The 18,201-nt window shown below is 41.2% G+C and overlaps 1 protein-coding gene across 1 annotated transcript in view; it reads right to left on the reverse strand.

Moving 5' to 3' along the window:
• Nucleotides 1-1,032: 1,032 nt before the first annotated feature.
• LOC122798727 (zinc finger protein 501-like) overlaps nucleotides 1,033-18,201 on the reverse strand; it is a 169,249-nt gene continuing 152,080 nt past the window's right edge. Inside the window, exon 4 of the mRNA XM_044067827.1 lies at nucleotides 1,033-3,012. Within this exon, the coding sequence (XP_043923762.1) occupies nucleotides 1,808-3,012 (1,205 nt within the window). The 3' untranslated portion in view covers nucleotides 1,033-1,807. The remainder of the gene's footprint in view (nucleotides 3,013-18,201) is intronic.

The raw sequence follows: 18,201 nt of genomic DNA on the forward strand, positions 1-18,201 counted from the left end.
ACTGTTTCAAAGAAAGCAACTAGGTTTAAGAGGCAAGATCTGCCCTTAACAAAGCCGAATTGGGTAGGGTCCAGTGTCTGGAGGCTCCCAATGTCTTCGTTTATGAGTTCCATGATAATACGCTCCATAGCTTTACAGACCAGACTAGTCAGGCTTATGGGGCGATAGTTTCCGGGGTCTGTTGTGGCACCACCTTTGTGGAGTAGGACCACTGTAGCTGTATGCCATTCTTTGGGTACATATCCTGTAGTAAGGCTAAGTTTGAACAGTGACTTAATGTGAGGGTTCAGTTCTTCTTGGAGTTCGTGTAAGACACAGCCTGGGACACCATCCGGTCCCACAGATGTGTTTTTTGCTTTGGAGAGGGCAGCTTTCACCTGTGCATCTGTGATGTCAGGGAGGTTACATTCAGTTGGGATAGGCGTTTGCTCCTTTGGGGGGGAAGGGGGGGAGAAGTTTGCCCTGAATCTGTCTGCCAGGATGTTGGCTATGTCTGTAGGTTCGGTATATTTTGTACCATTATGCAACAATTCAGAGCATATCTGGGAGTTTCCACCCATGTTTCTGACATAACTAAAGAAGGTGTTCTGATTATCTTTAGTGTCTAGGGCAATTTTTCTTTCGAAACTGGCCTTTGACGATTTTATGAGGGATCGAAGTTTCTTGCTAATACTGATCAGAGATGCCTTCTCTTTTTGGTGTTTTGCTCTGTCATGTAGTAGCTTCCTCCTTCTGTTGTATAGCTTATTTATGGCCGGGGTCCACCTGTTTTTGGAGGAGTGAGTCTTGGTTTTATTTGGGATACCACGATCCATGCATTCCTGCAGGTGCTCATAGAATGCATTTGTAAAGGATTCTGCGGATTGGGCTGTATTATCCTCTGGCCCAGGGGCTTTGAAGGATTCCACCTCAGTCTTGAGAAGTGCAAAGTTGGCTTTTGAGAAATTCTTTACAGTGATTTCCTTGGCTGGGGGTGGGGACGGGATATGGATGCCCAGGGAAATTTGTTTATGGTCTGATCTTACCAATGAGGGGTTTACCTCTGGTGTGGAACAGAGTCCCCATGTTGGTGATTACCAGGTCCAATATGTTGTTCCCTCTTTCCCTCTTAATCTTTTAACTTAAATTCATCTTTCCTTAGCCATTCATTCATCAAATCTTCAGCAACATGTGGTTGTTTCTGCAGTTTTCGATACTTTCCGCTATACTACAGGTTTTCCAGTTTTCTTTCCTTTTCTTCTCATCATGTTATTTTTATTCTTTCATTTTGGCACTTTCTGTTGCTCCCCAGTTTTGATGTTTTACTATTTCCATTTTTATTTGTGCTCCTTTCCAAAACTCTAATCTCAGCAAAAATGTCGTCTTAGATTTGTTTTCCCACTGGTTTAGAACTTTCTCTATGTTTCAGTCTGATGGTGTCAACAAATATCAATGTAATCCCATGACTGCAGACCTATACCCAAGTAATTTCTGGGAAGCTCAGATTGCCTTCACACTGCAGGATATATATTCTTGCCATGCACTGCTTTGTATAGCCTTTGAGGGGCATAAAGTAGTTTTCTTGTCCAACTGATCCAATGCTGTGAGTTAGAACAGGAAGAGCAAGCCAATATTTAGCTTGAACTTTTTTTCCTAGAAGAAAGGTGGTTTTCATTACTAGCTTTAGTCTTATCAATATCCCTGACTAAGCTTTGCTCTCATTTCTTCATGCTTTATTGCTGACCCTTTATCTATTCCCAGGTACTTCCATGTTCCTTCTTTTCAAGTTCTTTGCATTCTTTTCCAAGTTAAATGTTATTTTGATGCTTTATTTTTCTTGTAATAAATGCTGCTTTGTCTGTCTATTGTGGATTCTTTGATGACTTATCAGGTTGCCTCTTTGTCTAAAACTCTTACCACACATTGTGCATTTATAGGGTTTCTGCCCCGTGTGAATCCTCTGGTGATTTACCATGTTACTTTTTTGTACAAAACTCTTATCACACATTGTGCATTTATACGGCTTCTGGCCAGTGTGGACATGTTGATGCCTCATCAATCCATGCTTCTGTGTAAAGCTCTTGTCACACATTGTGCATTTATAAGGTTTCTGCCCTGTGTGAACACCCTGATGCCTATGCATAGCACTTGCATATCTGAAGGTCTTGTCACACATGGTGCATTTGTAGGGTTTATGGCCAGTGTGGATACTCTGATGCCTGACCATGTTATCCTTCTGTGTAAAAGTCTTATCACACATTGTGCATTTAAAGAGTTTCTGCCCAGTGTGAACACTCTGATGCCTATGCATAGCACACGCATGTCTGAATGTCTTGTCACACATGGTACACTTGTAAGGTTTATGACCAGTGTGGATCCTCTGGTGACTTACTAGGTTACCCTTCTGTCTAAAACTCCTATCACACAATGTACATTTATATGGTTTGCTCCCTGTGTGAACTCTCTGATGCTGGTACATAACACATGCATGTCTGAAGGTCTTCTCACACATTGTGCATTTGTACGGTTTCTGCCCAGTGTGGATATGTTGATGGCTTACCACATGACTCTTCCGTGTAAAACTCTTGTCACAAGTGGTACATTTAAAGCAATTCTGTCTAGTGTGACTAATTTTGTGTAATGCTAATTTTTTTCTATCTGTAAAACCCTTGCCACATGTGGGACATTTGTACAGCTTCTCTAGGCTGAATTTTTGCTCACGCGTTACCACAGTATTCTTCTGTCTTTTCCCACTTTGTCTTAATTTATCAATTAATTTTTTGGTACGAAATGTGTGGTTAAGCCAGCCACAATAACTTTCTTTGACATGACTTTGCAGATGCATTTCAAGTTCACTTTTCTTGATAAACCCCTCATTACTTTCCATATAATTATTGTGTTTGATTTCACTCTGCATTGGGCCTTCTTCTATGACTGACATATCTGGGTGAGTTCTGTTCCATTCAATGTCAAGGAATTTTGCATGATGTGACTGCAGACTTTGGATCCTGGTGAAATATGCATTGCTGTTGGCTTAATAATAAAAAAAAATGTGTCAGAATACAATAAACCACACAGAAGAGTTTTCTCACCTACAATTTAGGGTAACAAACTCCACATTAGTGTGTCATTTTTTTTAATTTCTGTTTGAAATAAACAATGAACTGACCATTACAAATAATTTCAGTAACAAATGTGACAATTAATACTTTTTTCACTTTTGATTAAATTTATCAATAACTGGTCCATTGTTTATTTTGTTACCTTTATACAAGTGTTTCCAATAACATGTCTGATGTCATTACCATATAGACCAGCAAGGCAGCACAGAGTTCAATATATTTATTAAATACTGATAAATGAAACAAACTAGTTTCGGCCAACAGCCTTCTTCAGTGTAAAACAGTATAATCAAGTTCATTTGAATCATCCTTTAAATACATATCAAGAGCCAATCAAAAGGTTGAGCCCATGAATACTAATAAGTATGAAGATTATTTGTAATACATGTTTGGGGCACTTAAAGTAAATCATATAGATATACAATAAAAATTGGTATATATACTCGGGTGAGCTCCATCCATAACATGAAAAAGTAACCAACAAGTTACTTACATAAAACAAAACAAATTATTAGTATATTCTAACAAATTCAATAACAATATATTCATACTTAGAATTGGTTTTTATTATGCCATACTGGAAGAGCCTCTATCACAGGCTATTCCACAGTTCTTGGTTAGAGAAACCATAGATAAAAAATATCAGATACTGACGTTCAAAGGACTCAGACATACTATGTCATAGAGGAGCATATGTTGGACCAAATAAATTTGGTATACATGAAATTGTATATATATAGAGATTGGTAGTGGGCAAGGCAAATAATAAGCATAGAACAAAAATTAGATCAACAGTAATGAGAATAGCAGCCTGAATATGATGGCTTTCACACTTGTCCACCATAAACATGACACCTATTATGTATCTGTCCAAGACAAGATAAAGGGCCACCCAATAAATGCAAAAAATCAATATTAAATAATACGATTAATTATTATTATGTTCTAACTTCTCAATCTGGAATGTATTCATGCTTAGGATCTAATTAGTCTTCCCATGTTGAATGAAACACCCACGTGCTTATAACAGTTGGAATTGACAAACCCATGGCTATTAAATCACTGTTATAGATATTGGAAAAATTTCTGCATGCTGTATCTTAAGGAGCATATATTTGACAGCTACGGTGTATCTATCCACATATATATATCAATATAGGTCAGTTATTATATATAACTTGTAATGGACATGGGATAACTATTATAGATATAGGAAAAATTTCTGCATGCTGTATCTTAAGGAGCATATATTTGACAGCTACGGTGTATCTATCCACATATATATATCAATATAGGTCAGTTATTGAATATAACTTGTAAAGGACATGGGATACAATGAAAAAGGATCAACAATACTAAAATCTACAGCCTGAACATAAAGGCTTGCACATTTCTTGAGAAAGTGATGAGGGCTGTTATGTCTCTAATACACCTATATAAATGACACCATTTACAAACCATATAAAGATGAAGAAAAAACTAACAATATATCTGATTCCAACTTAAATTTTTTGAAATCTTGACACCCTGTTCAATATTGAGCCAGGATGTTTTAACATTCATAATCTTAAACAAATGTAAATGGGAGACCAATGAAAATTCCCCACTTGGTGTCCTATAGTTGAAGGTACTAATACTGACTCAATATATTCCCTACAAGTGATCATTTAGTCCCGGGTGAAATAAAGCCCCCAGTGTAATAATCCAGTGTTTCTCCTTTCGATCCAATAGCCCATGCCAACCTTGTTTGTTTGTTCTATCCCCAGAAATGCGGTCAATGACCATAAAGTGAATCGTGTTTTAATGTGTGTTGATATAGGGCACTGGTCTCCTTGTGGTTTTTGATATCACTGCGATGTTCGTTCATTCTAAATCTTAAGGCTCTGGAAGTTTGTCCAACATAGAATCCCCCACAGTAGCAAGAAGCCAAATACACCACCCAGTCGCTACTGCAGTTTCCAAAGATCTTAATATCAAAAACTTTACTAGTATTACGACTGGTAAATGCCTTGGATTTCAGCATATATTGACAGGAACCACAATGGCCACAGGGGAACAATCCAATGAGTTCATCACCATGAAGTGTCAGTTGTTTGTGAGTAGTCCCCCCACTTGCCATATGTTTAAAGTGTGAAAAGTAGGAACCTAGGGTCTTACCACGTTTATATGAGAAAAGACAACGGGGTCCCAAAAAACTTTGCAGCTTATCATTGGCCAATAAAATGTTCCAATGTTTATTTATGATGTTTCTAATCATATTGATATTTCTGCTATAAGTGGTGATGAACCTAACACTTGTGTTAGAAGAAGATGGATTTTTATTTATATTCTTATATTGTAGTAAGTCGTCCCTCGCAAGACGATTAGCTCTACTCTGAGCTGACAGAATATCAAATCCATCATATCCCCTGTTAATAAACCTCTGACTGAGATCCCTACTGGCCAATTGATATTCCTCCATGTTGGAACTGAGACGTTTGATACGTATAAACTGGGATATTGGAATACTCCTGATTGTGTGGCGGGGATGTAAACTTGATGCATGTAACAGGGTGTTGTATTGTGGGTACTTGCGGAAAACCCTCGTAGACAAAGTATTGTCTGGGTTCCTGTACACTGTGACATCCAAAAAATTGATGGACTTTTTATCAAAAGTCACAGAAAATTCAAGTCCCCAGGCTGTAGATTTTAGTATTGTTGATCCTTTTTCATTGTATCCCATGTCCTTTACAAGTTATATTCAATAACTGACCTATATTGATATATATATGTGGATAGATACACCGTAGCTGTCAAATATATGCTCCTTAAGATACAGCATGCAGAAATTTTTCCTATATCTATAATAGTTATCCCATGTCCATTACAAGTTATATATAATAACTGACCTATATTGATATATATATGTGGATAAGCTGTCAAATATTAAGATACAGCATGCAGAAATTTTCCAATATCTATAACAGTGATTTAATAGCCATGGGTTTGTCAATTCCAACTGTTATATGTTTCATTCAACATGGGAAGACTAATTAGATCCTAAGCATGAATACATTCCAGATTGAGAAGAATATTGATTTTTTGCATTTATTGGGTGGCCCTTTATCTTGTCTTGGACAGATACATAATAGGTGTCATGTTTATGGTGGACAAGTGTGAAAGCCATCATATTCAGGCTGCTATTCTCATTACTGTTGATCTAATTTTTGTTCTATGCTTATTATTTGCCTTGCCACACCAATCTTATATATATACAATTTCATGTATACCAAATTTGTTTGGTCCAACATATGCTCCTCTATGACATAGTATGTCTGAGTCCTTTGAACGTCAGTATCTGATATTTTTTATCTATGGTTTCTCTAACCAAGAACTGTGGAATAGCCTGTGATAATAAAACCAATTCTAAGTATGAATATATTGTTATTGAATTTGTTAGAATATACTAATAATTTGTTTTGTTTAAATAATCTTCATACTTATTAGTATTCATGGGCTCAGATATGTATTTAAAGGATGATTCAAATGAACTTGATTATACTGTTTTACACTGAAGAAGGCTGTTGGCCGAAACTAGTTTGTTTCATTTATCAGTATTTAATAAATATATTGAACTCTGTGCTGCCTTTCTACTTGGTTTGGACCGTGCATCCTCTCGGGCATAGGACTTGGTACATTCTGATGTCATTACCATCTCAGTGTTCCCTATAAAATTCACAAACTCCTCTGTGCTTCATGTAAAAGCAATGATAATACTATTAGACATTTAAATGAAATTATTCTCATGGAATACAAGTCAAACTCTCTTAACAGTCAAAATAAGACAAAATAATATCAGCCTAAATTTCAAAAGTGATTATGTTTAACTTTGCTGTTTTCTAACACTATGGCTTTAAACATTTAAAACTATCCATAAAGCTGAAGATAAGCCACAGCTATTGCAAACCTTTTTTAAAGGTGGAAGTTCATGAGGCCAATTTTCAACTTTTGAAGGAACCCAGGGTGCAACATCTAACTAAGAGACTTCCTCAAAGTTTCAAAGGCTATAAGTGAACACATTAATCCCAGGTCTACAGACTAAAATCTCATTAGCATCTCATAGATTTAATCCTCTCAGTTAAAGTGTCTGAAGGGTTGGAATATTTCTGCTGCTGACTCTGAAGATAGGAAATCACACAAAAATGTGGCTCATGGTATGTACAAAAATGTGTTAGACTTTCTGAAAGCAAACCCAATGTGATCATGTGGTACGCACCCAAGGGACTGCTTTGAAAAATTCAAAAATATCCTTGAAGATGACACCCTTGAAGAAGATACATTCTGATGCACTGTCATAAAGTGGCCCCATATGTATTTGGTCCTTGCCACCAGTAACATGGTATTACACTAGCCTGTGCATGGCTACTGGTGTTGCCAAAAAATGCAAACTCACCCCTGAATATCACCAGAATCTATTTTTTATAAGACAAAATTACTTCTGGCAGTCTTCTATATCCCCACAGCCTCTCTCAAGCTATACAATTTCTGGGTACATATAGGTTCATAGGTAGGTACTAAGCTATTGGCCCTAGGGCCTATATAAGCCTAGCCAAATATATACATGAATATACATGTACTCATGCAGAAGTCAATTAAAGTCAGCATATGGGGGTATTTTCAGGTGCATAACTCACAAGGGGTTATTAAGGCAACTTAATGTGTGGATGAGTTTGCTACAGGACCACTTCATAGGTTCACTGGTTGGTACTAGGCTATCGGCTCTAGGGCCTATACAAGCCTAGCCATAATTCCCTGAATATTTCTTCCTACAATATTTACTTCCCTGGACCCCTGTCTAGCACGGTGACTGACATGATCCCTGGGGTGAATTTCCTATCTCCCATCCAATCATCAAGGTTCCTTTTGAAGAGGGCCAAGGAGGCGCTCTGCTTGACATGTATGGGCAGTCTATTCCAGAGTATGGGGAGTCTCTGGGTCAGGAACCTATCTCTCCAGCATGTTTTGTTCATTGTGATGATAAGGTGTAGATCCCTAGAGAGTGTGGCTCTAAGGAATTGTGATTTCTTTAAGTGGAGCATGTCCAACAGCTCAGGGTTTGACATAGCCTTGTATGTTAAGCAGAGATCGCCTCTGAGTAGACTATATGCCACAGAGTATAGCTAGAGATTTTTTAGATGGTCAGCATAGGGCATCTGCTTTAGGCCTGTGATTCTTTTAGTGATGTATTTCTGCGGCCTTTCCAGCTGTTGCGGATGTCTTGTGAGGTACATACCAAATGAGGCGTTGTACTCTATAATGGGTCTAATGAGGGATTAGTACAGTGGGACAATGACCTCCTTTTTTCTGGATGAAAAGCCCTTAGTGATGAGGTGTGCCACATAGAAGGTTTTCTTGACTGTTGTGGTGATGTGGTTATCGAAGGTGAGACCACTGTCCACCTGTGTCCCTAAGTCTCTCATCACACTTTCGGTGTTTAGTGTACTGCCACCTAAGTGGTAATTCATGGGTACATGTTTTTTCCCAAAGGGGATAAGTATAAATTTCTTGACATTATGCTTGAGCCCATGGCTCTGGCACCAAGCATCTGTTTCTGTAAGGCCCTTTTGTAGAATATCCACATCATTTGGGGATTCAATAACGGCTCTCAGTTTGCAGTCATCTGCGAACTTTGTTAGCCAGAGTCCCTTAATGTTGGCCTGTACATTAGAGAAGTAGATGCCAAACAAGAGCAGTCCCAGGACTGAACCCTGAGGTAATCCACTTGTCTGGAGCTGGATTTGGAGTCGGCTACTTTTACAGTCTGGGTTCTGTCAATAAGCCAGTTGGCAACCCAACAAGTGACGTAGGGATTTATGCCCAGTTTAGTACGTTTATCTATGATTCCAGAGTGGGGGATGGTGTTGAAGGCCTTGGTGAGGTCCAGATAGGCTGTGTGGATGGCCTTACCCTCGTCCATGGCTCTGGAGACTGATTTGAAGAAGTCAGTCGGGTTCAGGAGACAAGATCAGCCCTTCACGAACCCAAACTGGGTGGGGTCCAGTGTTTGAAGGTTGCCAATGTCTTTGTTTATAAGTTCCATGATAATGCATTCTATGCCCTTGCAGATCAGGCTAGTCAGACTGATAGGATGGTGGTTTCCAGGATCCAAGGTGGATCCCCTCTTGTGCAGTGGGATAACTGTAGCTGTGTGCCACTCAGTGGGCATGAAGCCTGAGGTGAGGCTATGATTAAACATGGCACTTAGGTGAGGTGCCAGTTCATTTTGTAGTTCATGTAGTACACAGCCCGGGATGTCATCTGGTCCCATGGATGCTTTAACTTATTGACAAACAAAGGAAATCCAAGGTAAATTGATCAAAAATGACACAGCAGGCCACTACAGAATACTTCACATAGCAAAATATGACAATTGTAAGAATGAGAAGAATGAATGGTCAGGTATCCTCGCAGAGTTAAATATGCATTGTCAGTGCATCCATGCGATTCTCACCTGTAATGTGACTGCCAAGATTCAGGAAGGGAGTGAGACCATTTAGTGGCTGGTTGGCACATGGCATAATGACAACTTATACTGAAAAGAAGGGATTCTATCCTTTAAAGTGTGTTCATGACTGTGGATGCATGTGTGTACCCCAATATGCATACACATGCATCCACATGACTGTGGTACTAACTTCTATAGGTAGCACTGTAGTACTGTTCAACACTACTTGTACAGATAGCGCTGTGGTATTGACTTGTACAGGTAGCACAGTGATACTGTTCAGCACTAATACAGGTAGCATTGTGATAGCATGTGCACTACTTGTACAGGTAGCACTGTGGTATTCACTTGTACAGGTAGCACAGTGGTACTGTTCAGCACTAATACAGGTAGCACTGTGATACCATGTGCACTACGTATACAGGTAGCAGTGTTCAGCACTACGTGTACAGGCAGCCTGTAGCACTGTTCAGCACTACTTGTACAGGTAGCATTGTGGTACTGTTCAGCACTACTCGTACTGGTATCACTGTGGTACTGTTCAGTACTATTTCTACAGGTAGCACTGTGGTACTGTTCAGTACTGCTCATACAAGTGGCACTGTGGTACTGTTCTGCACTACTCATACAGGTAATCTTGTGGTACTGTTCAGTTGTACTTGAACAGGTATCACTGTGGTATTGACTTGAACAGTTAGCACTGTGGTACTGTTCAGCACTACTAGTACAGATAGCACTGTGGTATGGTTCAGCACTTTGTACAAGTAGCACTGTGGTACTGTTCAGCCCTACTTGTACAGGAAATCACTGTGGTACTGTTCAGCAATACTTGTACAGGAAGCACTTTGGTATGGTTCAGCACTACTCGTACAGGTAGCACTGTGGTACTGTTCAGTACTACTCATACAGGTAGGATTGGGGTACTGTTTAGCATCACTTGTACAGGTAGCACTGTGGTACTGTTCAGCACTACTCGTACAGGTACCACTATGGTACTGTTCAGTACTACTCATACAGGTAGCACTGTGGTACTGTTCAGTACTACTCATACCGGTGGTACTGTTTAGCACCACTTGTACAGGTAGCATTGTGGTACTGTTCAGCACTAATACAGGTAGCACTGTGATACCATGAGCACTACGTATAAAGGTAGCAATGTTCAGCACTACTTGTACAGGTAGCACTGTGGTATTGACTTTTATAGGTAGCACTGTCGTACTGTTCAGTACTACTCATACAGGTAGGATTGGGGTACTGTTTAGCATCACTTGTACACGTAGCACTGTGTTACTGTTGAGTACTACTTGTACAGGTAGCACTGTAGTATTATTGACTTCTATAAGTAGCACTGTAGCACTGTTCAGCACTACTCATACAGGTAGCACTGTGGTACTGTTCAGCAAGAATTGTACAGGCAGCACTGTGGTACTGTTCAGCACTTGTACAGGTAGCACCGTGATACTGTTCAGCACTACTTGTGCAGGTAGGATTGTAGTACTTTTCAGCACTACTCATACAGGAAGCAGTGTCATACTGTTTGGCACTCCTTGCACAGATAGCACTGTGGTATTGACTTGTACAGGTAAGCACTGTGGTACTGCTCAGCATGACTTGTACAGGTAGCACTTTGGTATTGACTTCTATAGGTAGCACTGTAATACTTTTAGCACTACTTGTACAGGTAGCACAGTGGTACTGTTTTGCACTACTTGTACAGGTAGAACTGTGGTAGTGTTTAGCACGACTAGTACAGGTAGCACTGTGGTATTAACTTTTATAGGTAGCCCTGTGGTACTGTTTAGCACTACTCACAGGTGGCACTGTGATACTGTTTTGCACTACTTGTACACGTAACACTGTGGTACTGTTTAGCACTACTTGTATAGGTAGCACTGTTGTACTGTTCAGCACTATTTGGACAGGTAGCACTGTGGTATTGTTCAGCACTACTTGTGCAGGTAGCATTGTGGTACTGTTCAGCACTACTTGTGCAGGTAGCACTGTGGTACTGACTATATGTATATGTATATATATATATATATATATATATATATATATATATATATATATATATATATATATATATATATATATATATATATATATATATATATATATATATATATATATATATATATATATATATCACTGTGGTACTTTTCAGCACTATTTGTAGAGGTAGCACTGTGGTACTGTTCAGTACTACTTGTACAGGCAGCCTGTAATACTGTTCAGCACTACTTGTACAGGTAGCGTTGTGGTATTGTTCAGCACTACTTGTACAGGAAATCACTGTGGTACTGTTCAGCAATACTTGTACAGGAAGCACTGTGGTATGGTTCAGCACTACTCGTACAGGTAGCACTGTGGTACTGTTCAGTACTACTCATACAGGTGGGATTGGGGTACTGTTTAGCACCACTTGTACAGGTAGCACTGTGGTACTGTTCAGCACTACTCGTACAGGTAGCCCTATGATACTGTTCAGTACTACTCATACAGGTAGCTCTGTGGTACTGTTCAGCACTACCTGTACAGGTAGCACTGCAGTACAGTTCATCACTACTCGTACAGGTATCACTGTGGTAATGTTCAGCACTACTTCTAGAGGTAGCACTGTGGTACTGTTCAGCACTCCTCGTACAGGTAGCACTGTGGTACTGTGCAGCACTACTTGTACAGGTAGCACTTTGGTATGTTCAGCACTATTTGTACAGTCTTTCTGAAAGTTTTAGTTCCATCCAAGTAGAAGCGTAACTGCCTGTGTATGTCCAAAGAATGCAGAATTTTCTCACCCTTGTTCTGTGGATTTGGATAAAAGATAGGCAAGTGAATGGTTTGGTTGAGGGCCATACTGGACACCACCTTAGGCATAAATGTAGGGTTTGTCCTCAGAGAAACCCTGTCTGGATGAAAAATGATGAAAGGTTCCACAGCCATGAGTGCTTGTAACTCCGAGACTCGCCTTGCAGAGGTTATTGCTAGGAGCAGAGCTGTTTTCCAGGATAAGAGTTTTATATCTGCTGTTGATGCTGGCTCGAAAGGAGGCAGTGTGAGTTTTTCCAAAACATAATTGAGGTCCCAGGCCGGAGTTTGTGCTCTCCTTGGAGACCTAATGTTTTCGGCCCCTCTGAGGTACTGTCTTATTAAAGGATGAGAAAAGATAGGTGGTTCCGTATTGTAATGGGCTAAAATGGCAGAGGCATGAATCTTAATAGATGAGAAAGAAAGGCCTTTGTTTAGCATCTCAGTTAGGTATTGAAAAATCTGAGGGATATTTGGTTCACACGTGTCAATGCCTTGTTCCTGGTTCCAAGCACAGAATCTCTTCCATTTTTCTGCATAACATTTTCTGATACTGGGCCTCCTGGTCTCCAAGATAACATCCATAACAGATTTTGAAAGAGGAGTGGTCTGAATGGCTACATTATCCACCATGCTGCCAGATTCAAGGTCCTGAGTTGGCTGTGCAGGATCTGATTGTTTTGTTGGGTCAGCAAGTGAGAAGTTTGAGGCAATATCCATGCTGGACCTTGAGACAAGCTCTTTAGGATTGGGTACCAGTGCTGGTGTGGCCAGTCTGGTGCAATCAGTATCATTTTTGGCCTCTCTTGTCTGACCTTTAGGAGTACCCTGGGAAGGAGAGGCAGTGGGGGAAAAGCATATACTGTTAGATTTTTCCAGCTGAAGGATAGGGCGTCCACTTTCCATGCTTGCTTGTGATAAATCCTTGTGCAAAATCTCTGCAATTGGCAGTTGTGAGGGGAGGCAAACAGATCTATGTCTGGACATCCCCATTTCCTTATTATCATGCTGAAAACTTGTGGATCCAGTTTCCATTCATGGGTTTCCATGAGGTTTCTGCTTAGTTTGTCTGCCAGAGTATTTGTTTTTCCTGGCAGGAATTGTGCTTGTAGGTGAACTTGAAAAGTCAATGCTGTGTCCCATAAAGTCATTGCTTGTCTGCAGAGGGGGTAGAAATGTGTACCTCTCTGCTTGTTTATGTACCACATGACCGTAGTGTTGTCTGTCTTTATCAGTAACTGTCCTGGATGAAGCAGGTCTTTGAAAGCTGTCAGGGCATTTTGAACAGCTAGCATCTCTTTTTGATTGATGTGAAGATGCATCTGGTTTGCAGGCCATGTGCCCTGAATACATTTTTCTGCCATATGGGCCACCCAGGCATAATCTGATGCATCCGTTGTCAGTGTCTGTCTGACTGTGTATAAACTGAATGGCAGACCCTTGTTGTGGTGACAGGCTCCTGCCCACCATCAAAACTCCTGTTGCAGGCAGGGAATGAGTGCAATTACTGTCTCCAGGCTGTGGCAATGCTGAGTCCAAACACTTATTAGATACCATTGTAATTTCCTCATATGCAGTCTGGCATATGGAATTAGTAGAACGCAGGAAGCCATGAAACCCAAGGCCTGCAGGATTTTCCTTGCAGATAAGTGGGTTTTTGTTGCCAATTTCTTGAAGTAAGTAGTCAGTTGCTTTTGTTTGTCTGGCGTGAGATAAGCCATCAGGGCAGTTGTATTTAAGCTTGCACCCAGGAATATTATCTCTTGAGAGGGCGCTAGTTTTGATTTCTTTTTGTTTACTGTGTACCCTAGGCCAATTAGTCATCTTTTTACAAATGTCAGATGCTTTAGAAGAATGTATCTGTTCTCTGCTTGACTTAGGCAGCTGTCCAAGTAGGGATATATTTGAATTCCTTTTTGTCTGTAAAACGCAATTACTGGTGCCAGGCATTTTGTGAAGACCCTGGGCGCAGTAGATAAGCCAAAGGGCAGTGCAGAGAATTGGTAATGCATTGAGCCAGCTATAAATCTGAGGTATGTTCTGTAAGATTGTCTGACTGGGACATGCAGGTATGCCTCTTTTAGGTCCAAAGTTATGAGCCAAGCCTTCTTGCCCAGCATGGGCAGTAGCTGCTATAGAGTCAACATCTTGAATTTTGGAAATTCCAGGAACATATTTAGTATAGACAGGTCCAGTATTGGTCTCCAGGTTTTGTCCTTTCTGAGTACTAGGAAAAGTCTGGAGTAAAATCCTTGCCCCTACTCTTGTTGTGGTACTTGCTGAATGGCCCTCATGTCCATGAGGGCTGTAATTTGTTTTTGTGCCTCTGCCCATTGATTGTGTGGCAGGTCTTGCATACCTTTTGACCTTGGTAGAGTGTGAAAATAGAACCTGTACCCTTGGGACACTATGTTCAGGACCCATTTGTCTTGCTAACCATTTGCCAATTTGAAGAAAAAAGTGCTAGTTTTCCCCCTAAGGGGGCTGCCAAAAGAAAAGTGCTTGGATCTGGTAGAGGAAAGTCATTGAGACTGTTTCCTGTAAGGTTGTGATTTGTCTTCTCCACTTTTGGAGGTAGATGCACCCCATTGTTTAGACCTGTATGAGCCTTGGGGCTGAGATCTGCCTCTGGGATGCCTGTATCTGCCTTTTTGTGGTCTGTCTGACACTGGAAAGGACCATTTTTTAGAAGGCCAGTTCCTGCTAAACCTGGGTGGCTGTACCTGTAAGAAATCCTTGACTGTCTGCATGGATTTTGCTTTATCCTCCATTTTTTTCAACACCTCTTCTGCTTTAGTACCAAACAAAGTATCATGCTGTAATGGTGCATCTAATAATTTTGCTTTAACATGATCAGGCAGATTCTGTTCCTTTAACCAAGCATGCCTTCTAATAACAGAACCTGTAACAGCGGCCCTGCAAGAGGCCTCCAGTGAATCATAACCAAATTGCAAAGTATGCTTTCCCACTTGTTCAGCTGCATGCAATAAATCCTGCAATTCCGTGTCCTCTGAACATTCAGTATTTTTCAACAATTTCTGTTTAAGCAGTGACATTAGATATTGCTGATATTTAAGCATATGAAACTGACAATTTAAAGCCCTTACAGTCTGGGTAGCAGAAGTGTAGCCTTTTTCTCCCCATCTGTCTAGAGCCCTAGAATCCCTATCAGAGGGGACAGGGTTTTTTGCAGTGGAAGCTTTAACCCCTTTGGGACCCTGAGATATAGTTTCTGGGTCAGCAGCGGAGTTTTTATGAAGGAATTTATGGGAATCCGGGACCCTGTAGTATCTGTCTGGCTTAGCAGGTGCAGGGGGTAAAGAGTCAGGGGACAGGCCGGACTCTGAAAATACATCATCTACAATGTCTAGAACAGGTGGAATAGCAAGGGGTCTGTGCTGAGGAAGTAGCAGGAAGTCTGAGCCTTTTCTTAGATTCAGAATAATCTTGGCTCTCCCAGTGGAAATGCTCCCTCATGGTATGCAGGGTTTCCCCAAAAGAATAATCCTCAGGAGGAAAGGCTGAAGGAATGGATTCTTCAGCATCAGAATCCTCATAGGGAAACATGGAGTAATCCTGTTCAGAAGAGGGGCGTTCCGGCCCCAAAATCCAGACAATACCAAGAAAGGAGGGGGGGTATCCATATTCATCAAGGACACCCACACCTCAAGACTGGTGGCAATGCACGATGCATCGGAGACCATCCAGGTGCAATTAACCTAACCATAGGCAAGACTGCTCTGCAAATTGTCGCATGTTACAGGCCACCCTCACAAACTCAGGAACCTCACATGGCCTTCCTGAAAACACTAGAGGGGATAAATGTATCACCAAACACCATCATACTAGGTGACTTCAATTACCCTAATATAGACTGGGAACACTACTCAAGCCCAAACACCCTAGCCCAAAAGTTCCTGGAATTCATAAACTCAAATGCCATGGAACAACTAGTCACCATCCCCACAAGAGGAGAAAACATACTTGATCTCATCATCACGAACATGGGAGCACAATGTTCAACACGGAAGTATACCCCTCACTGGTGAGATCAGATCACAAACTAATCTCGCTGGAGGTCCTCATCCCACCCCCACCTGAAATAAAAAGACCACAGTAAAGAACTTCTCAAAGCCGACTTCACACTTCTAAAGACTAGTGTGGTCTCCTTTAAGGCCCCGAGCCAGCGGAAAACAGTACTCAAGCCGCTGAATCACTTACAAATGCCTTCTACCAGCACCTGCAGGACTGCATGGATAAGGCAATCCCAAGCAAAACAAAGACTCTTTGTACCAAAGGCAAGCGTCCAGTCTGGTGGACCCCAGCCATAAACAAACTCTACAACAAAAGGAGGAAGCTACTACAAGATAGAGCAAAATCCTTAAAAGGTAAGACACCCTTGATCACTATAAGTAAAAACTAAGAGCTCTCATAAAATCATCCAAAGCAAATTTTGAGAGAAAAATAGCTAAAGACTCAAAAGACAATCATAAGGCCTTCTTTAGCTATGTTAGAAACCTGGGAGGAAACTCCCAGATATGCTCAGAACTAGTTCAAAATGATGTGAAGATTACTGATCCTACAGACATTGCCAACATACTGGCTGACAGGTTCAGTGCAAACTTCTCCCCTCCCCAAAGGAGAGATATCTATACCAGCGATTGCAGCCCCCAAACATCTCCAACGCCCAAGTGAGAACTGCTCTCTCCAAAGCAAAAACACAGCATCCATGGGACCTGATGGTGTCCCCGGCTGTGTGCTCCATGAACTCAACGAGGAATTAAACCCACAGCTAGGACAGCTGTTTAATCATAGTCTTACCTCTGGATACTTACCCAGGGAGTGGCGCACTGCAACTGTGGTCCCACTTCACAAAGGCGGTGCTTCCACCGACCCTGGAAATTACCGGCCCATTAGCTTGACAAGCCTTATCTGCAAAGCCATGGAGAGGATCATAATGGACCTCATAAATAAAGACATAGGAAATTTGCAGACTTTGGATCCATCCCAGTTTGGCTTTGTCAAAGGCAGATCATGCCTTCTAAACTTGGTTGCCTTTTTGAAACAGTCACCAAAGCCATTGATGAGGAAAGGCAGTCCATACAGCCTACCTCGATCTGGCAAAGGCCTCGATACAATACCCCACTCGGGTATCATTGAAAAACTCATCAGCTTAAATGTTAACCCATACATCACAAGATGGGTTGCAAACTGGCTGAGTGACAGAACCCACAGGGTCAGAGTTGCTGGCGCCATGTCAGACTCAAAGCCTGTCACAAGTGGTGTACCACAGGGCTCAGTCCTGGGCCCACTCTTGTTTGGCATCTACTTTTCCCAAGTACAAGCAAACACAGGAGGGTTATGGCTGACAAAGTTTGCAGATGACTGCAAACTGGCGCCATAGTAGAAAACACATCTGACACAGATATCCTTCAGAAGGGTCTCACAGAAGGGATAACTGGTGCCAGAGCCATGGCCTAAAGTTAAGTGCCAAAAGATGCATAGTCATACCCTTCGGGAAAAACAAGGTTACCCCTAGCTACCAAATAGGTGGCAATCCACTGAGCACAGAAGAAGTTATCAGGGACCTGGGGACCCAGGTTGATAGTAGTCTGTCATTCGACACCCATGTAGCTAAAGTAGTTAGGAAGACCTTCTACATTGCCCACCTTATCATGAAGGGATTCTCATCTAGATCAAGGGAGGTCATAGTCTCCCTATACTCATCACTCATCAGACCAATGATTGAGTACAATGCCCCATTCGAATGTATCTGACCCGACACTTGCAGCAGCTGGAGAGGCCACAAAA

The sequence above is a fragment of the Protopterus annectens genome, chromosome 3.part1, assembly GCF_019279795.1.
Source record: "Protopterus annectens isolate FY-2018-M chromosome 3.part1, PAN1.0, whole genome shotgun sequence".
Lineage (NCBI taxonomy): Eukaryota > Metazoa > Chordata > Ceratodontiformes > Protopteridae > Protopterus > Protopterus annectens.